Genomic DNA, 25525 nt, shown 5'->3' with positions numbered 1-25525 from the left:
AATTGAGTCATCTTGTTCCGCAATGCTTCGGTGCATCCAGCTCTGCGCCTCAGATGTTGTACAACTTCACTGTTGTGGCCACCGGCCTTGTGGTCGACTCGCGCGTTCTTGGAACTCAGTCTACAACATGTGATAAAGGAAGTAAGATGTTCGTTTGTTTCACTGAGGTCAACTTGAAATACCCGGGGCTTGTGAGGGAGGCAACAATGGGCCTTATATGGCGAAGTTGTTATGGGCGTTGTCATCTACCCTCGCTTCATTTTATGGAACCACCATATATAAGCGGAAAGAGTGTCGAAGTCATTGAATGTCACTGCCTCGATCCACTACTGTTTGATGGGGCCTACCAAGGCTGTCACTTCGAAATGGCCTCGAATGACGGGCATTCTTCGTTCCAGATCGATGTTCGCCTTCGACTGTGCCACCAATTCGAACCCATAAAGAGCCAGAACTCAGAAAGCCAGCCATATCTTAATTTGGCAAGTCTCAGTATTCTGAAGGTGAACAGCACTCCAAGACCTACCGGCATTTTTGCCCCAGCCACTGATCATTACAAAGTTCTGAAAGTGGAAACCCGGAGTCTATTTGCGCGCCTCACGTCCAACAATTCGAGCTTCAGCAATTTGAACGAAATCGGACTCTTCACCAATGTCAATCTGAATAAATCATACCCTGGGATGCGGGTTGTCCTTTTCCGTGCCAGTTACTCGCAGACTATTGGAGAACCGGACGGTGCACGTCGTGTGATATTGCCGGATAAGCCCAAAATTTTCAACCCTCGACTTCATTCACATCAACAGAGCTATCGGACCTGGGCTGCAGATGAGAAGAATTCGGCGAAACCAGACCCGTGGCAAACGACAACACTACCTGGTAGCCGTGAGACCTATACTCAGGCATTCAGAATGTTTACGGGAGGCTACTACCATGCCCTTTTCTTCAGGGAAAATGGGTATGCCGGTATTATTTCAGATATTCAGTACATGTGTGTGATTCTCTTCCCAGAATCATAGATCTTGCAATTGATACATGTCAATGATGATGAACCAGGCCCTGTTGTGGGACACGTGAACGGGAAGCCTTTGAAGTGTCAGTGGCCGGAGGATGACAGTGGCAATCAGCATAACCAACACTTCGAGGATATTGAGAACATTGGCCCAGGCCAGAGTTTGGTAGCCCTTGGCGTGGGGAGCGCCCGGATTTTTTACTAGTACCTCCCAGGATTTCTTACCTAGCGACCTAATGGCATCGGGATAGATTTTATCAACTTTCTAGTTACTTAATGGTGCTAGTAGTCTGTGTACTTGAACTGAGTGCCCATAACCATCAGAACCAGGAAGGTCTTTTTGCGGTCAAGAATACAGGTTTCACGATTGCAGATGACTGTGTTGTAGAGTGGTCGATTTTTGTCCTAATGTCATGTCGGCGCTCAGAGCCTCCAGGGATACTGTTGGTTACGGCCGTGGACGGCCTTAGCTAAATTGCACCGGAAAAGATCACGAGTTGCTAAATAGCATTCGACAGTATCGAATTGTAGTGCTACTTTTATCGCTAGCACTCCATTATCAAGATACGAGTAAGAGCCAACGTCAAGAGAATCGCAGAAATACCACCTTCGGATATTTTCTTTCTATCCACCTCATAAACCGTCCTAGATATATAGTCACGCATCTAAGGGATAGTGTATCCTAGCCTATATAAGTGAACCTCCCTTAACTGTAGTGGTGACATTGTCCCAATTGCCTTTATGTTTACAAATTATGGGTGGACTGTCAAACCAAAATTTCAATATGCCATCTTCAATCATCGATTTCAAGCTTGATTCTGCGGACGGAGAACCCATTGCATGGATAACCGACGACGACTGGAAACAGCGCATCTGGACGGAGATCAAATGGATACTTATCCCAGCTCAATATAGGATCGTATTCGGAACAGATAGAGCCGACAAGCTACTTGCTATCATGGCGATAGCTCGTTGCGTCAACGTGAGGCCAGAAGGCCGCCAAGCTTTACACTCGTTGCGTTTGATTGTCTACGCTTGGGTCAGCCTGCCTTACAACGAGAGCCAGAAAAAGTGGGAAGCAAAACCTGTCATCTATGAGGGACCTGTCACGGTCAGGTCTAAGGATGGTCATGTCGACAAGGATGGAGAAGCAATTGAAGGAAAATTACTGACCTGGTTTATCTACGGGGACGGATCCGGGCAGTTTCTTTTCAAATCATATGGGATGAAACAGTTGATTGGTTTCACTGTGGAAAAACTGATATCGGACCCTAAGTTGGTTGAGCTTCTCGAATTGGGGCATGAGCCATGGAAACCTATATTTGTACGCTCATCCAATGGGCTCACTCAAGAGTGTGGTCTCATAGAGCCAGAAGTTGTCCTACCTCTCGTGGTTACTACGGGTCGCGCCTCTTGAATCACACGGCAATCGGTCACGCCCAGTACGTGGGACGATGACACTCGTTCGTTTGCACCGTCAACTTAGCATCAGCACCGGTCGAGAAAGGAGAACATCGTGGGTCAGTGCGCGGACCGTGATAGTTTGAAAAGGGCTGAGTGTCAGCATTGTACTCTACTCGCTTTAGTATATTTGTTTCTTTCATAAAGATTTTAGAGCTCTTCACAGCTTCCTCCAGACCATCTCACCTCCTGCAGTCGACATGACGCCTTCCCATAAAGTCTTATACAAACTGTGACCAAGGCTTCGGGGATGGAAGTTCCGTCGCTATTGTCTAACCGACAGTCGCCCTCCACAGTCGCAGCTGTCAACAGAGGAAGACACAGGTCGTGCCGCAATAAAAGCAGGCACAATAGCTCATACAGAGGTTGCACCACCGCTGAAATCGAGACAAGCCGGATCGCCTCTGTCCGTTCATATAATGGCACCAAAGGAAAGATCAGGTATAGATGTTCGTCAGCATGCCACTAACTATCCAAAGATTCCACACCGCTTCTCTTTTGAACAACTTTAGTTATTGTTGTATGTCACTGCCGGCAATCATGGGCATACCGTTGTTAAAAAGCCATTGAAACAGATAATGCGAAGGGTTCACGAGAGCTGGGTGCGAGGCCGTGAAAAGGTCAGCTAGGAAAGTTTTCGTCTACATACACCTCGATCGTGCCCGGGGCGTGTATATCCACTCGAGAGCAACAACGGCAGCTGCAACTCATCCCTCCAGGGTTCAAGCAACTTACTCCGGTTCAAAGGTCGGGGGATTTCACATCGGCGCAAATTTCTTGGGAGAACAGCATTCATCTTGTCTGTCTCAGTATCGCGGTTACATCTACATACCCAAAGTTTCCAAAATTTTTGGAGCCCGGATGAGGATGATCTTGCCGATATGCTCAGCAGCTCATCCATATATCACTAGGGGTGCGCTTCATTCCGCGGTGCAGGATCTATATTTACTGTTCAACGCACCGGAGCCCACCACGATCAATCCGAATTCGCTTCGAATTCCCAGCACGGCCAGGAAGCGCCCATCAGACGACGATCCGAACAAGAGCGCCAAGGGAGCAGCCTAGACTCTTCCACCCTTCTCGAGATATAAGCACCTGGACGGCATTATTCTCCGCCCACCCGCCAGGTGCTTCGGCTGCTATGCCAACTCAAAGAGGATATTGATGAATACCCCCAAGATTACAGCCGACTTCTGAGTGGCCATGCAAAGTCATCGTTGACCTCCAGTCCCTGGTTCCCAAACAGTCAAAAGCTACTGGGATTGCTCTGCGTTTGATACCCTTGTGATCCCGGCTAGTCAAAAGGATATTATCTAATCACTCGTGGGACGTCACACGAACGGATCAGATGATGAAAAGTTTGACGACATCATGAAAGGAAAAGGACAGAACGTAGTCCTCCTTTTGCAGTATAACTCCGGACCAACGCCGTGTTTCTACAACCAGCTAACCTTTGATGTAAAAGCGGCCCTCCTGGCGTTGGAAAAACTTTGACGGCGGAGGGACTAGTAGAGAAGAGGAAGCTACCTCTCTACAATGTCTGTCACCACTGTGCTCTTTGTAGTCTTTAGTATCTCCTAACTACGCACAGGTGTGCGCCGGAGACCTAGGCACAAATGCCGAAGATCTGGAAAAAGATCTACTCGGAATCATCTCACTCGCCCATAAATGGAAAGCTATTATTCTGATTGACGAGTGTAACGTATATCTTACCGAGCGCTCCCTATAGAATATCTAACGAAACGCCTTAGTATAAGTCTTCCTCCGCCACCTAGAGTACTTCTAAGGCATTATGTTTCTTATAACTAATTGGGTAGCGACATTTAACGCGGCATTTTAAAGTAGAATCCACTTTTCGATTAGATTCGACGATCTAGGTAGAGATACGATAAAAAAGATCTAGAAAACTTTCTTAGGTAAGGTGAAGATAGAGGTGAATATATCAGAAAGGAAGATAGATAGTTTATATGAAAAAACAGTTAACGAAAGGTAAGTAAGACGTATCGATTACTCCCGTCCTATTTTAACGGCCCATTGACTATGATAGACTAGATCAAGAACTTTACACGGATAGGTATAGATTTTGCTTTATGGAGAAACGAGCCTCTTTCTATCAAATACCTAAAAGTCGCTATCGAAGCGAGTGAAGCTTTTCAGGATAAGCATAAGGGGTATGGTGCGACTGAGAGCTTAAGAAGTTATATGGGTGGATCTAAATATAGATTACAACATCTTTTGAGACAATGACTTTTAGTAAGAATTTTATGTTGTGTTTTTCTTGGTATAGGATATAGTTTCAATAATTGGATAGCTTCAGTGAGCGAGTGGTTTCGTGGTAGGGCTGGGTATATAGTTATATCCGCCGCCACTGAATAGTCGTGAAACACCCATACTTAAAGACTATATAATAGGAGCGATAGCCTAATAACAAGGGAATAGCCATAATTCTATTTATAGTTTTTAGAAGGATGCGCTATATAAACGCTCAAGAAAGATTTAGCCTTCGAGGAGAGTAGCTTGCGCGATCTTAAACACGATACCCCGTCCACGTAGAGATGAAAACTAACTGGTCCAGAGAAACGGTACACTCTATGTGATGCTAGTTATGTCTCTGACGAGGAGCAAGACGAGATTATCACGCTCATTGTGAAAGGTTTGACCGGGGCATCGAAGGAGCCTCCTGAGGGAGCTCAAATACCATTTCCGGTCGTTTGGGAGTTGGCGCCACCGGAATTTGCATCGGTGAGGGTGGTAGAGGTTTTGCATAAGGAAGGCACCACGTCACTATAACTGTTGGGCCTTGGCGCTGGATGCTCCTGCATATCTCCATCCCCCAGGCCGTTGTAATCACAATGTTGGTCGGTCCTCGTAGGCAGAGGGTTGACATCTAAGAGCCCAGCGTCTTTCATTTGCTTCGATATCGATTTATAGTTGATCGCCCATAGTGGTGGTTGTTTCCTCCAGGGGCACTTTCCTGGACCTGGAACTGTAGAAGAAACAGATAGAGATGGAATTGTGGACGAGGGTAAGGGTCGCATCGGCGTCACAGACTGAGGTATAGTCCTGGAAGATGGTGTCGGAGATGGTGGCTCGGATTTTCCGGGGCGTGTGAGCGAGGAAGATGCCAATTCCGGCTCCTGTGCGAGTCAGATCCAGCTTCAGGTTTTGAGAGCCACGAGGCCAAAAAGGCCAACCTACACTATCGTCGTCCGAGGTGAGATCAATCACTTCGGCATCGTAGATAGTCTGGCTCGGGAGAACAGTACGGTAATCGTTACATGTCTCGGAAATTTCGATTTCTGGATGTGAGTTGAAAGCAGGTTCATCGGTAGGCAGCCGGGAGGCTTCGTTGCCGCTGATCTGCGACATTGATGCCCTGAATCAAATAATCCGAAGGACTGAAAATCCAACAAGTTTGCTTCTATGTGAAGCGCTTGAACGTGCAAGTCCCACGGTCAAACGAATCGTGATTTCGACTTCCTCGCCGTTCTTGGGAGAAGCCGGAGAAGTAGATGGTGACTGATGACAGAGTGGGAGACCGGAGTCCTTAAATGGTCCCCTTTGAACCTCAACCCTGTGACTGTTGCATCGCCCCCGTCTTCCTCGCTGCGTGATTTTCGAAGCCATTCGGATCCCTCTTCCTCCTTCTCCCACTTTCACTCCCTCTCCCTCTCCTCTCGTGCTAGGCCCGCTGAGTTTGTTATCTATCCCACATGCCCTGAGCGCGAATTTCCCAGGCCCCCAAGAGTCGAGGTGAATCGCCTCGAGTCGATGCACCTTCTTATGTCACGTCTGGGTGTGATTTCAGTTTTCGATCGCAGTCGCGTTGCTGTAGAGGAACACCCATTCCCGCGCCCTGTTACCCGCACACTGCATCTGCTCCCTTGCACTCCCTTAGATACGTGCACGCCGTTTGTAGTAGATTTGTAGGGTGCAGAATCGATGCCGCCCCTTACTTTTCTCGCTTTTAACTCAGCCACCATCCAAACCGCTGTGCGGCCAACTCGCTTCCACGTTTTTGGCAACCATTCTGCCGCCAATAAATGTTGACCTTTGCCCGAAGTCCGTTCTTTAAAGTTCGCGCAACCACGGCATCCCACTGTCTTAGATGCCTGTAGTCCTGTCCGTGAATCATTTCTGCCATTGGTCGACGGACAGGCTTCTCGCTCTGCTCGTAGTAACCGGTGTAGTCTCAATGTTCCGTAGTGTTGTATGTGCACTCCTATCAAGCGGATTGCTGCCGGCTCTGAGAAGGATAGTACCAACACTATCACCGTGCCGGCCAGGGTCCTATACCTGATCCAGTGGAAAGCTTGCTGGACTCCGGAGAGTTATATTATCGACAAAGATCGGATTCCGGCATCACTGGAAGCGGACAAGGATCGAAACCGGCGACGGAGCATACGGTTTGGAGAGTTCGTTCGAAGACAGGAAGAAGGGATATAAGAAGATGATGGTGGTTGTGAATCTAGGATGAGCGAGAGCGTGTGAGGTACTGTGCCGTAAGCACTGGCTATTTGATCTCTGAAGTAGGGTACTATTTTGGGGAAATCGTTTTGGCGTTGGAAAGTAAATTCGAAGTCTGGTTACCTATCTCTCGACAAATATGCTTCCCTTTTCGCCGTCGAGCCGACATACTAAACGTTTAAAGGCGTATCCAGAGGAGCGAGTAACGGCGACGGCCGAAGGATTATTCTTTAGGAGTCCACACGTTGCCTTCTCTTCTCCATCTTAGCGTGTCATCGTTTGGATTGCCGGGGGAGAGGCAGTCCTCGCAAAATAAGCCAATAAGCCGCGGACCTTCCCAAATGAACACACAGTTATGACTGGCATGATAACGACACTTATCGCAATGGCGAAAGGCGTATTCTAGGTGGTATTTGTCGAGGGATGTCTTTGCAAAGTCGCGAAACCCGGCGAATTGATAGCCACCTCTCTCCTGTGCTCGAAGAACCGACAGGGTGACCAAAGGCTCATCTGGAAGCTCCTGTTGGACCGACTTCAGCACCTCCACGAGCTTTGTGGCTTGCTCTGCGGCCAGTGGGGTCGGATCTTCTTCGAAGAGGGTCGGCACACCGCTTATGAGCGCAATATGGGCCAAGAGGTGTCGGGAGCGCTCTGTGTATACTTCGGAAGGGTTGTATGCTAACCGGATCCCCTTGGCGAGCGTCGCGATGGGTTGTTCTTTCATATTGAACTCCAGCACAGGATTCCAGAAAGTCTTCGTCCCGTCTCGTTCGTCCACTAGACCTTGTATCATCCTATAGATATTAGTAATACACATCTAATTGTTGAAGGGGGAAAATACAAAGCGATGTCTTTAATAGACCGTTGAGTGACCAGGTACGGCGAACCCAGGATTCCCCTTCTAGATGTGAAGTCACATAATGGTTGCGGGCATTCAAAGAAGGATGGGCGAATTTGTGTCGTAGCCATCTATTTCCAAACTTGTTATTATTAATGGGACGGTATAGATAGAAGAAAGGAACACGGAGGTCCGTAACACCTGCGATGAACACAAGCACGTCATTATTGTTTCTGACTCCGAGGTTGGAAAAATCTTGTTCCGTCCCGTAGACCCTCTGCTAATCAATTAACTTGTAAGTAAAGCTGACCACATTTCTAAGTAGCGACGGAACTTGTTGTCTCGCGCTGACCCACGATTCACCATGCAGTCTCCACTTTTGAGACATAAACCCTTCCTACTGCCACAGTTCTACGTGGTAAATTATCCTGACTCTCTCGCGCTCTCCCGAAAGGACCGTATTAAGTCGGCCAGAACAGCAAGAATCATGTATATGGTCGATGTAGGGTCAGTCATTGGTCAAGACCGTATCTCCCTCGCAGGTAAATGGTTACGTTAAAGTCTTGGCACGCAACTTTTTTATCACTTCCCGTACCTCGACCACCTCTGACACGGAAATGAATAAATTTTATATGGTATTCTCTAGTAAATCAGTGTGCCAGTTCGTATAACATGGCCCTATGGTACATAAATGCACATTGCAAGTCTTGCAGCCAGTTGCAACGTTTCTACTTCTCCTTCTCGTCTGCACATTTCCATTCCCTGACACCTCGCCTAGGGGTTGACGCTGTCGCTGTTGGCTAGCCCTCAATGGCGCCCCTGCCAGGCATTCCTCACGGTTGTGGCTATTGCGAGCGCCCCAGGCGCAATATGCCCTCTTGTCAAAGGGCGCAGCCTTGTGGTAGGGCCCTCGGCGTAACAGCTCGTTGATTAGGTCATTCTGGAATCTCTCATGAGTGCGATGTCCTCGCATGACAGTCTCGTCCTGTTGCGAGCGCCAAATGATGTAGGCATTTATCAGACAGATATCAATGAGCCAATAGCCAAGTGGTCGCCAGTTACGCTGTTCTTTCTTGCGATGGCAAAGAAGAAATTTGACGAAAGCAAGGAGCTGCAGATCACTATGAGACGATACATGTCGATCATTGTACGCTATGTCGTGATTCTGGTTCTAACCTTCCACATTCCGCGATTCCAAAGATGATTGTCGCTCCGACGGTGCCAGATCGTATGTTGCGGCCCTCTGAGCGAAATCGAAGTAAGCTTCCTGGACAGGTTGACGGCTAACCCAAGATTTCCGGCGTGGAAAGTGATTGGCACCATCTTCGCCGTCACCAGGAACCTCGATGCCTCGACCAAGATCTACGACATCCAAAGCTGTGGGAAAATCGATTTGACGTTCTCCTCAATACCTCGGGTGTGTAGATGGAGTCCTGGCACATGCTAAGTGCCCTGATTGCTTCTTTAATGACGTCATCCGAGTCGTCAAAATATCTCTCGGAAAGCTCCGGCCAATCCAGGCACATGTACGTACAAAGTACACGGAAAATCTCGCTTGGGTGGTATATCATTTGTGCGACGACCTCCACTAAAGGAAAGTGATGTCCAGCCAGCAGGGCTCAACATGATCATTTTGAGACTATGGCTGACTGACAGCCTGCTAGACTTTCGTTTCTCTCCTTAAAACCGTCAGACATCCCCCAACCCGTACCGCTTCGGGCCACACCGTCGGAACCTGTTTCCGTCGCTAGCTGCCACGTCCTTTGCCCATCTGCTCACCTTGGGCCGGTCAGGGAACGCAATGTGATCCCCATTGTTCTTAGAATCCCCTCTATAAAGGCGGGCAGAGACCTGTGGTAAGTTCGTGCCTCCCAACAGATCGAGGACCTTTCCTCTCAGAAGACTCTGATCGCCGACACCAAAAAATCGACATTGACATTACATTCTGCTTTGTATCGGGAAGTGCCAGTGATCAACTGCTGTTGGTGACCCACAATCAGATGCCTGACCACTCTTGAACGTCGCAGTTCTTCCCAATGAGACCAGCTTCCGAATATTTCTCCCCGGCAGAGAGCGTGCGCCTGCGCGATACAACCTCATCTCGGCTATGTCATCGGGACTTGGCACGTTTCACTACCCACGTCGATCCCTACACAGTTCTCGGTCTGTGCCAACTTTACCAGCAGCACCTACGGCTATGGAGTTACCCCATAGTAAGAGGCCGTCGTTACCATCGATTTCTCGTCTTATAGACGCAGTCACTAAGCAGGCTGAAAAAGGTCAGGGTCATATGGGCTCCTTTTCAGCATTATAAACTCAGAGTTATGGGCGCTGACATACCATAGGGAGCGCACAATCGCTAAACTATGATTCAGAACAAATGCTAGGACCAAGCACTGATCGACCGTATACGACAGGAGCTCCAGGAATCGTCCATCCCCTGACACCAGATTCTGGAAGACCTCGTCTTTGGAGACGTTCAGCAGATGTGATGGAACAGAACCCGCCAGTCTGGTGTCCAGCATCACCTTACAGCGAATCCTCGACCGAGTGGTCAGCATACATGAGGCTTACTCAACAAAGACTGTTATTCATGAAGTGCCCTAGGCCGCTTCCTCGTATCATGGCACGGCATCCAGTGGGTGCATCTATGGTACCAACATGGCGACATCATTCTGATCGCTCGACGCACGTAGAGTCGCGTCGGCGGACGCAAGACGGATACTTATGCCCGACATGCAGCAAGCTCTTCTCTCGACCAAGTGGCTTGAAAATCCATATGCATTCGCACACAGGAGAAAAGCGTTACAGGTGCAGACATGAAGGGTGTGGAAAATGCTTCAGTGTAAAAAGTAATATGACACGGCACAACAAACGCAGCCACGATCGCGAAATTGGGTTTTGGCAACCCGAGAGCATCATCCCAGTGTAGTCGACAACACCAAGATAAGAAAGAGGCAGTGCGCGTCAACTCATGCGGTGTTTGGAGGACTAGACGTTTATAACACCCGCTGGGGACCCATACTCATTGAAGTGGCTGATATTGCCTGTTTGGGAGAATTATTACCAAGCACTGGAAGTTTCTACAATTATCGGTGGGATGGCGCGGTATCTATCTCATAATCCGGGTAACAAATACTTACTGTCTGCGCGTGAGGTGGCAAAGAAAGCAACAGTCTCCCTATGAATCGTTCAATCACTTCAGAACTTTCACGGGAGGTTGAGAAGTACGCAATGCATCAGGGGCTGTTAAAACAACACTGACTCTGCCTCGAATGGACCCTCTAACTCCTCCTTCCCTCTCCCTCCACCACCCAGGCGACCACGAAAGATCATCCAAACGAGACACGAGTCTCCTCCTTCGCCGGACAGCGACGCCAGCTACGTACCGTCGACATCTGCGGTGTCTGTTGCTCAGTCAGCTCCAAAATCTGCCGGGGGTGCCTCTACAACCTGAAAACGTGAGCAGCCTTCCGCGACGAGTGCAGCAGGTAGAAAAATCGCCCGTAAAACCGCACACAGCATCATTGAGTGGCGAGGGCGGAGTAAGACGAATGAGGAGTTTGGGGTACTAAAGGACATGATAGCAGCCTGTGAAGGCATGGAAATGCACAGGCTCGCCATCTTGCAAGCGGGCATTGAGTACGTTCGATATCTCGAAAGCTGCGTTGCCCAGCTGAAGACAGAGAATGAGAAGCAGAAAACGATGGGGATGCCCAGAATGCAGATGATTGAAGGTGATGAATTCGGTGATGAAGAGGAAGAGGAGGACGAGGTTGAAGACGTCCCTCCACAGAACAATCCCACCACCGCTCGCGGCGACCGCAATGCTAGATGAGCTGCATCTGAATGGTCACTGAGAGATTCGCGAAAAGCGTCAACAGCCTCATCGAGCACATCGTCATATCCTTCCCCCTATATACTGTCTCAAACGCAATCTCGGACCGACGACCAAGACCATGCTAGGAAACGGCTGGCCCTCCCAGCAGGTGCAGGGTCCTTCTCATCAGCCTCGTCTCAAGTATGCGATAACACCGACCCTGCTCAGCCCAGCCTTAACGCGATACACTTTTCCCCCGACCTCTCTCGCGCTCAAACGAACAATGGCAGCGGTGGCCAATCGACTGGTAACGGCACCATTGCACCTTCAACGTCAGGGTCTTGGACGGCCGTGAATGCCACCACAGATCCCAGCACGAGCATGCCGCCGCTGCCGTCGCCAAAAGCGGCGATCCACCTACCTCTGCCGCATCCGTCGGCGAATCTCCAGCTACCAGCGCCATTCATCACTGCTGACAGCGAGACCAACACCAACTCTCACGGAGCTGTGAGTGATGTGTCAGGGTCGGCAGAAGCGACCGCCAGCGCAGCGTTGATGATGTTGACGAACGATTGGAGAGGTGCTGGCGCTACTGCTGCTGCGTCCGTCGAGCCGAGAGTGGGCACAATGGTGACAGAGGCAAGGGAATAGCGGGAGGGATTTGTTGATCTCGTGAGGAGATGACTCGCTCAGATAGTACTGTACATGAAATTACGGATGCACGTTGCACATAAAGAGGCATTGACAGTTGACCGACATAATTGTAGTCTCCGGATACTGCATCAACATAGCTGTATTTACAGGCGGACGTTTCGTGTCTTGGATGTAGTAGAAAGGTCAGTCTGGCTCAAGTGATGACAATCCTCTACCGCCACCGCCCTGCAGCTTCGCGAAGCATGATCGCGACCCTTTTCTAAAATGAGATTTGGGCAGTTTGTTTTTCCATTATGAAGATCAAACCCATCTAGTTGGCCCGCCTAGTTGCTGCCATCGCTCGCAGCCATCGGCTTCCCTCTTGACCATCCTTTCCTTCTTGCCTTTGATCAAGCGTGACAGGTCTTCCACCGGTAGAGTCAAAGGAAAATCGACGGCCTGGAGAAGTTGGACGCCAGCAGGCACCACACCATCGACGTCAATGCGAACGTGAACGCTCCGGCAGGCTGTGGGTTTCAGGTTAGCCGTGTCGCGATTCAGGAGAGGATCATTGCAAACGTACCACGGTCAATCTCTGGCCTGCGTGGACATTCCCAAGGGCCAGATTCCAGAATGCTCCAGCGCCACAGGCGAAGAAAAAGATCAAAGTGAACAACGTAGAAAAGAAGACGATGTTTGTGCGCAAGGCGCAGACGTTGACCTTACTGCTGTAGTGAGGAAACCGCAGCACAAGGAGCACTGGAATGGCAGGGAAGGAAATTACGTGGAAGGCGTATGCGCGACTGAACGGCATTTTCGAGTAAGGAAATCACGTGGCAGTCCTGAAGTGGCTTCTCAAGACACAAACAACTCGAGGGTATTGTCGGCAATTAGCCATCATCAAGTAGATAAATATGTACTGGGAGTATTAATCTGAGAAAGGAACTGGGATGTTTCTCTCTAGATAACCCCGCCACGTAGGCAGTGTTCTCTTTCTTGGGGTGTTGGAAGTGAGCTGCAAATCCTCAATGGCACTCGCCCACTTGATCAACTCGGCTTCAGCCCAGGCAGTCTGCATGATTGCAAGACCGAAAGGCATGCCGCTGGTGGAACGAACGCCCCCAGGGACCGTGATGACAGGGTAACCAGCCTGGGCGGCAATCTCGTAGCTCTGACCGATATCCGGGGGGACCAAAAGCCCGTTGAGCTTCTTGCCGTTGTAGGTCAGCGCGTCGTGGATGCCCTGGCGGGTTTGGTTTTGGCAGAAGTTCAGGGCTTGCCAGTAGGTTTCGTTTTGGACACCCCCTGTGGCGAGAGACGCCTCAAATCCGTCCTGGCCAGAGTAGAATGCTGGAATGCCCAGAGGCCACGGGTTTCCACCTTCGGTGCCGTCATTGTCGTAATTGTACTGGACGAGGTCCTGGATGGTCTTGATGGGGGTGTTGGTCAGGTCCGAAAGGTACTTGTTGATGTTGTTGTAGAAGTCCACCTTGACGTAGGTATATTCGGATTCGTTAGGGTAGCCTCTGGTCGAACCGTAGTCCCAGTTCCAGCCATCGGGTGAGACAAGGGTCTGGTAGTTTGTGATTTCGGTGTTGTTGATGATGGTAGCGCCGGCTCCTTTGATCAGGTCGATGAGCTCAAGGAGCTGTTGCTGCTGCTCGTCGTCGGCGTAGACCCAGAAACTGTTCCAGGGGAGACCGAAGGTCGCATCCTTCAAGGCGTTCTTCTTAGACAGGAATTGGACGTAACCTCCACTGGGGGTGTGACCTTGCTGGGCCGACGTGTAGTTGTCGAGAGGATCAACGCCATAGATTGCATCCAAGGCGTACGTGGCGTCTCGGACTGTCCTGCCAAAAGCACCCACCGTATCTTGGTGCTCACTCTCGGGAATGACACCTGCGCGAGAGGTCAAACCCACAGTAGGCTTGAGACCAATGATGGAGTTTCGCTCGGCAGGGTTAATGACACTGCCGTCCGTCTCAGTGCCCAAGGCAAATGCGATGACGTTCGCCGCGACAGCGACAGCGCTGCCGGAACTGCTTCCACCAGGGTTGGTGGTCAGGTTGTAGGAGCTTCGGCATTGGCCGCCACGTCCAGAGTAACCTTCAGAGTAGTTGTTGCTTCGCATATCCGCCCACTCGCTCAAGGTGGCTTTGCCGAACAGGACGGCGCCAGCATTACGAAGCTGCGCAACTACATGAGCGTCCCTGGGCACTATGCTGCCGACCAGCGCCCAACTGCCAGCTGTTGTGTCCATCTTGTCTTTGGACGCAATGTTGTCTTTGACAATAAAAGGGATGCCATGGAGCGGACCTCGGAACTTTCCTTGTTTCCTTTCCTGATCGAGGGATTGGGCAATCGATAGAGCATCGGGATTGAACTCGAGAATGGAACTGCGAGGTCGGTCAGTGGGTGACGATCGCAGCTCAACATGATCTACTCACTTAATGTATCCTTGGGTCTGGTATGCTCTTTCAAGATAGCAGATGACGAGCTGCTGGGAAGTCAAGGTGCCCTTTTTCATGGCAGCTTGCATCTGGTCGATGGTCGCCTCTTCCAGCTTGAAAGAGCCGCATGGCGGCATATGAAACAGCTCTGTCGTGTTCACATTTTGCAGCAGAGGGAAGAACAACGAATTGGAGATGGTCGCCTGTGCCTGCGCAACAGAGACGGCAAGACCGAGCGCGCATGCGACACCAGCGAAAGCTCTCATCGTGGCGGCAGGGCTGAGGGCTTCGTTTAATTGAACTCGAGTCTACTGCAGCTGACAGGGCGACAACTTTGAAACAAAGGTCTTCATGGAATCTTGCGGGCCCCGAGCGGCCACAACAAGGGCTTGATCGGCACGTGCAGCTCCCTAGACAGTCCAAGCTTGAGAGGATCGCCAAATCTCTTGTGAAGCAACGGGCAACCCTGTCTAGCTCGAGAAGAGTTTTCTCTATTTGAGCTAACTAGAACGCCTATTGCTCCCCTTCCAGGCCTATGTATGCTACAGTAATTATGCTCAGTGATTACTCGTCCGATGTCTCAGACCTAGCTAGCTTTACGAGAGCATCACCCGAGTTTGGGGTTTGACTTCATGCTGAGCCTGTCTGTCGCGTTGAGCCGACGACCACGGACCATCAGTCAGAGGCCAAATCGACCTAGTTTAGGCACGCTTGGGCCTAGTTAGGGGCATTTGGCGAGCGAAACTTGGCGATAAGTGCCGACCTGAATCAACGACAAGACATACCCCCAAGACGATCTAACTTACTGCTGAATGGCGGAGTAGCATCGTCCAGACTTTACTCCGCTGAAGAATTGTACCATAGTACATTGCTATCGGCAATTCTTCCATACAATGCCAGAGGTTAGAACAGGTTTTGTTGCGGCGGCAGGCAAGTACTGGATGGTACGCACTACTCAAAAACAAGCGAGCTGGCTGTGTCGCTCCTCTGTGATTCGATCTGGCTTCTAGAGTGCAATGGTAGGTGGGATAATCGATTGCACCTGAACTCATCTGTTCCGTGTGCTTCGGTGCTTAAACACAGGCACGGCACAAGACATTTCGCACTTACCACAGTAAGTTCCCACCACCTTTGGAGCTTATCAGCTGTTGAGTGACCCGGCGTTCATCAATTCTGCCAAGATCGACATAACCCCTCCAGTGTCGGGCCATCCTTCCAATGGTGCTCAAGCCTCCCAGCAAATCCATGTTACTTTTAGAGCTGCAGTAGCGCCAAACCATCTTGTCCTCTTGGGAAGGTCCTTTCGCTAGGAAGCTGTTGCCAGCTTGCGTGGCAAGGACTATGGTACTTCGGATGTCCAAGCCCATCCATGACCCTGCTTCTTCGGCAGATTCCGCAGATAAGTTTAGGAGGGGAGACACCCGAAAAGGGCCATAGTCTCATCATCCCTTTCACGATCTCAGTCGTCCCTTCTTCTCGATCGAATTCGACGGCGAAGATGGGTTCTAGTGACGTAGACAACGCAATCGCGGCGGGACAGGTGCCTGCCGGTATCACTGCCGCTTACCTCAAAGAAAGCCGGGACGAAAGCTCCATAATCGCCATTCTTTTTGTCTGTTGCTTGACTGTGCTGGTTGTCGCCTCACGATGCGCCTCTCGACTCTTGGTTGTCAAGTTCTTCGGTTGTGATGATGCTCTTGCTGTCGTTGGCCTGGTACGTAGCACACGAGCTGCCTGAAGCAAGCTTGCTAACCGAAGAGTCAGGCGCTGCTGTTGGCTTTTGTGGTTCTTTGCGTTATCCTCATCAAGCTTGGCTCCGGTCGTCACTATGACTACATTCAATATGTGATGCCGCTCAGCAGAGTCAAAGTGACTGAAACTCTCGACTTCGCCGCCCACATCATTTATACGACGGCACTATTCGCATGTCGATTCTCCGGTCTACTGTTCTTTCACAGGCTATGCGCTCAGAGCAGACGCTTCGTTATCACCATAAGATGCGCCGCAGCGCTTCTGTTCCTCGCCTACATCCCGCAGCTCATCCTCCTCATTCTTCACTGCCTGCCTGTCACCAGCCTCTGGCCCTACGCATGGCAACCTGGAGTTGATGACTACACCTGCTTGGCTTGGGGTGTGGTGTACGTCACGAATTCTGGAATATCCCTGGTCTGCGACATGCTACTTTTCGGCATACCGCTAGCCATCATCCGATTTGTGAAACTCTCGAGAAAGAGGAAGATCGGGCTTGCTCTCATCTTCTTCCCCGGTCTGCTGTACGTTGAACAACCTCGCCTAGTACTTACTTGCCACTCACTAATAATGACAGTGTTATCGGCATCTCGATCGCTCGTCTTATTCTTGTGGTCCAAGGGCAATGGGATCCGGATGAGTCCTGGACCTACGACCCTATGCTTGCCATCGAAGTTGCCGAGATTGGAGGGACCTTGATTGCACTGTCTTTCCCCGGCCTGAAGCCGTTGTTCGACCGCCTAATCAGCAAACGATCGGGAGGCACGAATGCATTGTCTACCTTTCGCAGCGGAGCCGACTCTAGCCATGTCAAGCAACCGCACGGAGCGTCCGGTAACGGAGAGTTCGGGTGGGAGATCCGGGGCGGAGGAGATGGCGCAAATAGCAAAGACAACGAGGACAGCTCCAGCACCAACTCGATTATCCGCGGAGTACAGTTTGTGGTGGAAGAGTCGGACTGCATCCCCCTGAAGGAAATTATGCACTCCAAGTCGATATCAGAGTGATGTTCTTACCTCGACAAGCACAAGCTCGATTGGGCTGGCGGAATGGCACGTCCAACGGTCGCGCCGGACCGACACGGAAAGACGCTCGCAGGAGTAGGTGGATTCAGGGCCGCACAGGACGTGCACGAAGGTTATATACGAATCGGAACGGGACATGGATATGACTGTGTGATACGTGTAATCTTCGTTTGGCTTCTCTTTGCACCGGAGGATTAGCATTTCACTAGTTGGCACTGTGCACGAGGCAATGAACAGTCTATGGCACGACCTTAATGAATGGATAGTGAGGACTAACCTGTACGAGCACTTCAGCACTCCTTAGAAAGCCTCTCGCCTATTTCTTATCGCTATCACTACCTAAGTAGATCATCTTTAGTTTAGGCTCTAGTTAAGACTGCCTGGAACTGGAACAACCGAAAACCTATTGTCAGGTTATGACCCTTTGTCATTCGATTTTAGCGCGGCAGCTACATTGGGTGCACACCTCCGTACGAAGCTGGAAGGTTAAACGAACCTTTCGATCGCCATGGGACCAACTTTACAGTCCGACGTTGATTAGAACACACTCCCCCCGACCACCTTTATACAACCACTATGAGGATTTTGCGCCACCGGACACATATCCGCTCTCCTTCTCCCCATCACCCGCCAATCCCCACCTAAAAGAGCTAAATCGGCTTTTGAGCAGCAAACCACAGCGGAGCTGGAGTGTCGAGTACTGCGGCTCCTCGACCCCCGAAGTGTATCCTTCCGACTATCTCCTTCAACTCCTTAGCTCTTTGGAGTACTGGAAGGGTCAGGCAATCTACAATAACGGCCGAGTCCGCCTTCTAGATCCCTCGACGGATCATCGCATGTCCATCGAGTCGTTTGAGTACTGGCGCATTGAAGCCACTTACATGACTCAAGAATTCTTCGATATCACTCAGCGGCGAAACCAAGAGAGGTGGGAAAAAACACAAAAGTGAAAGGGGAATATCGACTGAAGAGTCCCCAAAGAAGGCGCTGTCCACGGCGACTAACAACAATGAGAACAAGAAGACACGGAGCCCCCAAGATAGGCCTATTTCCTCAAGACTGCGGAGTCGTGCGAGCCAGTCCTTAACCACCGCTGCTGAACCAAGGCGGATATCCAAGACTAAATCGAAGAGCAAGATCCGAAACAAGGCGCGGAGCGGGCGGCGCGGGAGTACATACCATCACAAGCAGGGTGCGAAGCAGTCCTGATTTGTCCATCTTTCTTCGTCGCTTCAGCTACGGCCGTCCTTCTCGATCCCACCTTTTCTAATGTCGGCGTCTTGTTTCGAAGGATTATAAAGCTGCGCCACTGTGCGAGCTAACATACTGCTGAGGGGACAGAACGGACTTTTTAGATGAGTTTTCCACTTTCCGAAGGGTGCCCTACAGGTACTGTACAACGACGTCAGATCCGCGGGCTCTTGCGACCATATCAATTCTTGGCTCCCGACACTAGGCAGCTGTATTTTCGCCTCAATGACTATTCATACTACCTCAATGATGGAGGCTCAGCATTCGCATGGGCTGCAAAACATGAGATGAAGCTAACGGCTTGGCTATCGCTGTCGGGAGGCGCTGATATTGAAGCTTCACCCCAGGTGACGATATCAAAACCACTGACATGCTTGGGCTTCAAATTGACAAGATTCAGCTTACAACCTTTCAAGTTGCGCCATGCTACAAATCCGAGTCTATTGGAAGGTTGCTAATCGATCGCAGCGCTATCTCTTCGCTAAGCTGGAGTACTAGTCGTAGTGCATGTTAAACAAATAGGTATCTACAGCAGACAAATACCTACATAAGCAGACATCTACAACAAAGGCTTACTACTATCAGTCGCAATGGCGTTCGACCTCCGATCCTTCAAGGCCATCTTCTTCGCCATTAACGCCACGCCGATCGACTGGGAGTCCGGCATCTACCCATCTCTCCTGCATCTCAGCCAGCAACTGCCGGTCGGCGACGCGCCCGAGGGGGTGGTGCAGCACGAGAACCCGCAACTCGCGTACCCGCAGATTCTGGAGAAAGTGTACGAACGGATCGCTTCCGATCTTGGGCTCGAGGCCGACGAGAAAGACAGGGTGGCGTTCGGCCAGAGCATCGCGTCGTGGCCCGCGTTCCCGGAATGGTGGCCGCGATGCAGGTGCTGGCGCGGCACTACAAGCTTTTCGTCTTGAGCAATATGGGCGACACGTCGTTCTCGCGGAGGCCGGCGGGCCCGTTGCGCGGCGTGCACTGGGACGGCATATACACCGCGCAGCAGATCGGGTCGTATAAGCCGGGCGATCGGAATTATTTGTTTGTGGTGGACCGTCTCGGGAAAGATTTTGGCACCGCACAGGACGAGACGTTGATGGTGGCGCAGAGTTTGGACATCGACCACGTCTCGGCCAAGAGGCTTGGGTTCAGGCCTGCCGCCTGGATTGCACGGTATGCTGGGGAGGCGGCCATGGGGGGTGACCGTGAGGAATTGGAAAGAAAGGGCTTGATTGAACTGGGCGCTGTGTATGGGTCGTTGGGCGGCATGGCGCACGCGGTGGAGGAGGCTTTTTCAAATGAAACCGAAAATGCTTGAACAAATCCGTGCTGTACCTTCAACACATACTCGGTATGACACCCTGGCATATCAAGTACCTTGGGGTGGTCGGATGAGTTTGCCAGAACTCAACGGGTATGATCCTACCGATCATTTGCCCATGCTGTCGTAGATGTGATGGGTCTCCACCACGAGTCAGGATGGCAACAGCGCCCTGAATGGATGCAGGATCGGCCAGAGCTAGGGAAACACGCGGACCCCCTCGGACAGTCGAATCGAACAGTAGGACGATACGAAGGCCCTGTCAACCAGCTTATGGGTAGAGCGAACACGGGCTACCTTCGACGAGATTATACATAGCATGTGCCGTTGTTAGCTACCGGTACTGCCGAGGTTGCCTCGATCCGATCGAGCCGTCAAGGGAAGTTATCTTGTACAGATACATCGTCAACTAAATTGTTGCTACGTCGCGGAAGGATGGCTTCTCCAACGCCAAGAGTAATTAAGTCAGCACGGATACGAGTGATGAGGCTACGACGGTAATATCAGCTGATCACTCTCGTGGTCAACCGGACATACAAATTTGACTGTTTTACAAACCACTTATTTTCAAGATGCCATTCCTCCGCGTGGTTTGCGAAATGTACCTATAAAAGTCAGCAATCATGCGTCATGCAGAGAAGATGGTTTGCCCACACATACATCGAACGTCCGTAGTACTGCGGGCACCAATCTATACATCTCCAGATAACTTATGTTTTTTCCGATACAAGTTCGAGCTCCAGCGCCGAAGGGGAAAAGGTTCTGGCTCACCTCTGACGCGTTGGCGTCGTCGCGCTGCCCGACACGACCGGCGGCCGCGAGAGCGCCTTCCTCTAGGCCGAGTTCGGCTGTATCGAGACGTCTAGCCCGTCGAGTGGCGCCTTCATAAATGAGGGCTGCCTCACCCGCAACTCGTTCGTGCTCGATCCCTCCGTGATATTATGAGCACCCGTATGTAAATTCCGGCAGAATACCTGGTTGCGGTCTACCCCATCTGCTGGACATCGCCCTGGACGGTCGAGGCCTGCCTGATAATGAAAAGGTCCAGCGTCGCGTCCCTGAGGGTGGTGAACTGGAATGGATCGATATCAATACTTGATGGAATCGAAAGGGCTGTCTGATACTGGTCTGGAGGCTCTATCGTGGTAGACGAGATGCCAGGGTTTGGGTTGACCTGATTGGAGGCGGGCTCGTAAAGGCATTCTGTTCTGGTATCAGTTCGCCGCGAATGGTAGAGGAGCAGCGACCAACCGACTGCAGATCCCGCAGACGGGCACCGCCTTGTTGCACTTGCGCTTGTGATGCTTGCAGGGGGTACAGGCAATCAAGGCCACTCCGTATTCCATTTGTGCATCCATCCTCGTCGATCCAGCATATCTGGGACGTGGCTTTTCCTGCTCGATTTCGGTCGAGGAACAAGACTAGGAGTGGCCTCATCGACTCCAACGAACCTGATGCCATTCGGTGGAACCCCCACAGAAGAAAGTCGAGCAAACACATCGAAGCTGGCCAACGATGGCTCAAATTCGCCGACAAATTCGGTTGGTCGGCTCTAGGCCTGGTGACCCGGGACTGGTTCATTGGGGAGAACAAGGTGCTAGCCAATGACCGAATGTGAGTATGATGATTCTGTCTGCATTTCTGGGAAAATCCGGCTCACGGGGACAGTTCGAAGAGATCTTGGCAACATCGGAGCATGAAACACTGTTGGACGAAATAGAGTCTGTGAAAGGACGATTTCTGCGGTAGCTGAACAAGACTCTCGGTGGAAGCTTGTTTGACCTGCTGGAGGATTCGAGTCGCGCACAAGGATTGCCTCTGATGAAACTTGATGACCATGATATTATGACGCGGCCGGACTACGATTAATCGTGGATTAATGACTTTCACTTAGAAGGGAAATAGCAAGCGAAAACAAGCGAACTAGGTAATCTATAATAGAGATCTTATATATTGCAATACTCAAGCTAAAAGCCGAGTATAGGGTGATCTCATATTCCCACCTAGCTTATAGAAGGTGGATAACTCTTTGGCCCCCTATAACTCCTCTCTTCTGAAGTCGCCGTTCTATGACCCTATAGCAATGATCCGCCACTGTTCACCAGGACCGTCGATGATCCGCAACGGACCCTCCACCCATTTGTCGACTCACTTCTTGCTTAACGGCTTAGCATCTGGACTAAGCTCGGGGGAGCCACCAAATTCCCAATCCAGATCCTCGCCAAAGCGCTTCGGCACGTTTTCAGGACCGAGGTCATAGCATAAAACCGTTGCACACTCACGATGACTAAGAACTGCTATTTTCCTTATGGTTGTAGGTTTAAACTAGAGGGTTATAAATCTCTAGATAGTAGGGAAGAAGTTCGGAGCACTAATAATCTATTTCGGTGTGATTAGCGTTATATAACGTAGTAAGAGATAATATATTCCTTTTATAGAGAGTGGAACATCGAGAAATAAATATTCGGACTTCTTTTTACGGTCTCTGGATAGTGAAGCTATCGCCATAGTGCTAGCAGTACTAAGAAGCTTCCGTAGCCTCTAGAAGGTTGACACGCTAACGTGCGATAAATCGATAATATTGATCGAGGTATTGATACGTTCGTGCTATAACTTTCCGCATAATGGCTACACAAATTATGTCACGTATTCGGCGGCAAGGAAGATACTTGACAATACCGGGTCCGTCTTATGCAATGCAATGATATCGTCTGCTTTGACTTAAGACACAATATATACCATGATAGATACTCCGGTAGTATCTCGATGGCTAGTCCATTGAGGTTACTAGATTTATCTGTCTGAGTTGTTGCGTTACTAAACGGGAGCTCAGCGTTGGTCCGTACCAGTCGTCTAACAGTCTCAAATCTCGTAATGTCGACATCATCATAAGTCTTCTCTAGCTGGATATCATGTCGCCACTTTACCGATGCAGCATATTGCTTAAATGCGGCATGGACGTCGTGTTTCCGTGCTCGTAAGTAACGCCTAGGTCGAAGTCAGGCCCAAAGGGGCTGGACCACCACCAGGTAGAACCTAGAAAGATAGAACGCCTCCACTTACAAAAGATTTGACTCCTCGAAATTGTCATCCGAGGTATATTCTCGCACCAGTTCGCTCTTTGGCTAGGTTACAGAACTTCTGCGACATAGTTCTTTAAGTTCTACAAGTGCTCTTTCCTCGCGCTCGACGGCGGATTCAGTGTGGGAAATGGACTTCTGGGATGCATTGGTCCTCGCCCTGCTCAGAGAGGCAGTACTTATCGTTCTGAACATTTCAACCAAATATCAAGGGACGTTGGGGTTTGGAGTTAAGATTCGTTACGCACGGTGAGACTTCGAAAGGCAGCCATCAGACCTCCTACCAATTAACGTTGAAGTTGATGGATAGAGTGACGTATTCCTGTACTCACGACCGCAATGCTTACGCCTCTTCGCAAGGTCACGTAGTGACTCCGGACCTAGCCCAAATAATTCGAGGATAGGCTTTGCCACTTAGAGCTACGCTCAACCTTCGACAGCGGCCGAGAGACATCATCCCCATGAAACTAACTTGGCGTAGCACGGTCGATATGAGAGCGCATGCTCTCCCTGCGACACCTAAGGTTCCCTGCTAAAGATACCGCGAACGAGCGGAGTCACCAACAGGCCTAGCTGCACGGTTTATCAGCCTTCAATAACAAGAAGGCAGACACGAGGTGTAAATCAACGATAGCAAATATCCTTACAAGATTCGCCGTATATCCGACCATCAACTCACCTCCTCACCTCCCCGGTTGACGACCCAGCACCAGAAAACTACCCCTCCAAGCCGCAGATGAGACCTAAGAGTTTGAGTGGTAGTTACAATGCATCACGAAAGGCCCGTGGCGAAAGAGGGGACAAGCAGTCAGGCTTAGAAGACAGTGGAAATTGCTGTGATGACGGAAGAGTAAATATCCTCCATACAATAGGGCTGTGCACCCCTATCACTAAGCAAGCCAGACCAATTAGTTACCTAATGGGTATAGAACCGGAGCATTATGAAAGCAGAGCGTCTAGACGATGGGTTAACGCTTTGAAACGGTATATATTGACTATGTCCTCGCAATGTAAAAAGGGTCCGAAGGTCTACGGGAACGGAATGTTTCGTGAATCAGCAGACACCACCTATGAGGGAGTGGGCATCAGTATGAGCCTCCGAAGGCAAGATCAGAGACCCGACGGCCTAGGAATTTGTATTTTTACCTCGAGATCATTGTGATTATAATCCTAAAGGAACGTCGGAGGTAAGTCTCCCTCGTCTACGAAATACTGGATACAACGGCAGAAATATAGCTCTAGTTAGATCCGTAACTAAAATTCAGGCTAACTAAAAGAGTGTCAGAAAGGGAAACTCCAACTAAAAGCTATCCAATATCCTTCTGAGTTCGCTGCTCACACCCAATTACGACATCTTGCGTCTTCTTCCTTTTCACCGACAATAAGAATGCTGCTCAAGGTGACTTGAGGTATTGGGTATTCTAGCTTTCTATTAACATTATCAGATTCCCCTTCAAATGTTCTGTAACGCATGGGCAGCATTAGAGCCCGAGTCGCGTCTTGGGTGGATTTCTTATCTATGCAGAGCGATCAGTTGCACAAAATCAATCACTCACCACGAAGACTAACAAAGTACCTCTACTGGTGAAGGATAGCTCGGAAGATAGGCACCAACGGCTATCTAGCCTATTGAAGAAATCTTCGCACTTCAACCCCGAAAGCCTGGTCAAGAAAACCATCACTGTCAAAAGCAATGACGACTTTGGCGCAATTTGGCACTTAGTGTTATACTACCGGCCTGGTAATGTTCTTCAAGGTCGGTTGCAAACCCCAAAGATGAACCAGGACCTCATTCTGCAACCGTGGCACCTACCAAGACATCCAATACCGTACGGAAACTCGTACGACGGCCACCGAGCTAGGGAAAGCAGCTTATCGCCAATGACACACCTCTGGGACCCTTCCCATCATGCTCAACCAGACTGGCCCATATTGACAGAGTCTGACCGTTACCACCTCGATTCCTGCCAGGATCCGTTTTCAAAACTTGTGTTTTTCGATAACGCTGCCATGCCTTGGTCGATTGACGGCGCGTTGGATCCAAGCCTGTTCCAGTATGACATATACACTACTGACGACAGTTTTGTCTAGTAGCGCCTCAATCCAGACCGCTGTCGCCAAGATACGATATGCGGAAGACAAAAGAGAGGCATAGACGGCGTTAGAATTAAGGCGGAGGGGTCCCGGAGGAGGGCATAGCTCGATGCTGAAGGTCCCAGCAAAGGTTCAGATGACGGTCAAGCCAATCAATAATCAGAATCAATTCGTCATTTGAGAACCGAGCCTGATGTGGAATATATGCTGACGGGGGCTTCGGGATCGCATATGCCGTATCGGACAAAGGTTGCAGAAGGGACTTAGGAGGACCAGAAATAGAGGCCCCCAAGGCCTGACAGTTGACGGAGCCAAAAATGGGGA

General features: G+C 50.3%; 10 protein-coding genes across 10 annotated transcripts; 6 read left to right on the top strand and 4 right to left on the bottom strand.

Annotated features, from left to right (window-relative positions):
• Nucleotides 1-365: 365 nt before the first annotated feature.
• Nucleotides 366-1013, top strand: PV06_11768 (uncharacterized protein; the record flags this gene model as incomplete). The annotated part of the gene is made up of 1 exon (XM_016413494.1): nt 366-1013. The coding sequence occupies one exon, from the start codon at nt 366-368 to the stop codon at nt 1011-1013; it is 648 nt and encodes a 215-aa protein (XP_016256136.1).
• A 4102-nt stretch (nt 1014-5115) lies between these two features.
• On the bottom strand, nt 5116-5659 carry PV06_11767 (uncharacterized protein). The gene has a single exon (XM_016413493.1). The coding sequence runs from the start codon at nt 5503-5505 to the stop codon at nt 5158-5160; it is 348 nt and encodes a 115-aa protein (XP_016256135.1). The 5' UTR covers nt 5506-5659; the 3' UTR covers nt 5116-5157.
• Nucleotides 5660-6399: 740 nt separating this feature from the next.
• On the bottom strand, nt 6400-7889 carry PV06_11766 (uncharacterized protein). The gene is made up of 2 exons (XM_016413492.1): nt 7776-7889; nt 6400-7728 (listed from the first exon to the last, which is right to left on the bottom strand). The coding sequence occupies exon 2, from the start codon at nt 7725-7727 to the stop codon at nt 7158-7160; it is 570 nt and encodes a 189-aa protein (XP_016256134.1). The 5' UTR covers nt 7728; nt 7776-7889; the 3' UTR covers nt 6400-7157.
• A 3484-nt stretch (nt 7890-11373) lies between these two features.
• On the top strand, nt 11374-11610 carry PV06_11765 (uncharacterized protein; the record flags this gene model as incomplete). The annotated part of the gene is made up of 1 exon (XM_016413491.1): nt 11374-11610. One exon carries the CDS (start codon nt 11374-11376, stop codon nt 11608-11610), a length of 237 nt encoding a protein of 78 aa, XP_016256133.1.
• Nucleotides 11611-11731: 121 nt separating this feature from the next.
• PV06_11764 (uncharacterized protein) lies at nt 11732-12243 on the top strand (the record flags this gene model as incomplete). The annotated part of the gene is made up of 2 exons (XM_016413490.1): nt 11732-11793; nt 11883-12243. 2 exons carry the CDS (start codon nt 11732-11734, stop codon nt 12241-12243), a joined length of 423 nt encoding a protein of 140 aa, XP_016256132.1.
• A 303-nt stretch (nt 12244-12546) lies between these two features.
• Nucleotides 12547-13039, bottom strand: PV06_11763 (uncharacterized protein; the record flags this gene model as incomplete). The annotated part of the gene is made up of 2 exons (XM_016413489.1): nt 12547-12752; nt 12805-13039. 2 exons carry the CDS (start codon nt 13037-13039, stop codon nt 12547-12549), a joined length of 441 nt encoding a protein of 146 aa, XP_016256131.1.
• Nucleotides 13040-13153: 114 nt separating this feature from the next.
• Nucleotides 13154-14941, bottom strand: PV06_11762 (uncharacterized protein; the record flags this gene model as incomplete). Its single annotated transcript, XM_016413488.1, has 2 exons — nt 13154-14621; nt 14673-14941. 2 exons carry the CDS (start codon nt 14939-14941, stop codon nt 13154-13156), a joined length of 1737 nt encoding a protein of 578 aa, XP_016256130.1.
• Nucleotides 14942-16173: 1232 nt separating this feature from the next.
• On the top strand, nt 16174-17605 carry PV06_11761 (uncharacterized protein; the record flags this gene model as incomplete). Its single annotated transcript, XM_016413487.1, has 3 exons — nt 16174-16389; nt 16440-16948; nt 17002-17605. 3 exons carry the CDS (start codon nt 16174-16176, stop codon nt 17429-17431), a joined length of 1155 nt encoding a protein of 384 aa, XP_016256129.1. The 3' UTR covers nt 17432-17605.
• Nucleotides 17606-19125: 1520 nt separating this feature from the next.
• On the top strand, nt 19126-19626 carry PV06_11760 (uncharacterized protein; the record flags this gene model as incomplete). Its single annotated transcript, XM_016413486.1, has 1 exon — nt 19126-19626. The coding sequence occupies exon 1, from the start codon at nt 19291-19293 to the stop codon at nt 19624-19626; it is 336 nt and encodes a 111-aa protein (XP_016256128.1). The 5' UTR covers nt 19126-19290.
• Nucleotides 19627-19631: 5 nt separating this feature from the next.
• PV06_11759 (uncharacterized protein) lies at nt 19632-20334 on the top strand (the record flags this gene model as incomplete). The annotated part of the gene is made up of 1 exon (XM_016413485.1): nt 19632-20334. One exon carries the CDS (start codon nt 19632-19634, stop codon nt 20022-20024), a length of 393 nt encoding a protein of 130 aa, XP_016256127.1. The 3' UTR covers nt 20025-20334.
• Nucleotides 20335-25525: the final 5191 nt, after the last annotated feature.

This window comes from Exophiala oligosperma (assembly GCF_000835515.1).
Source record: "Exophiala oligosperma strain CBS 72588 unplaced genomic scaffold supercont1.60, whole genome shotgun sequence".
Lineage (NCBI taxonomy): Eukaryota > Fungi > Ascomycota > Eurotiomycetes > Chaetothyriales > Herpotrichiellaceae > Exophiala > Exophiala oligosperma.
Note: the sequence above shows the minus strand (reverse complement) of the source record. Positions and strands in the feature narration are given on the sequence as shown.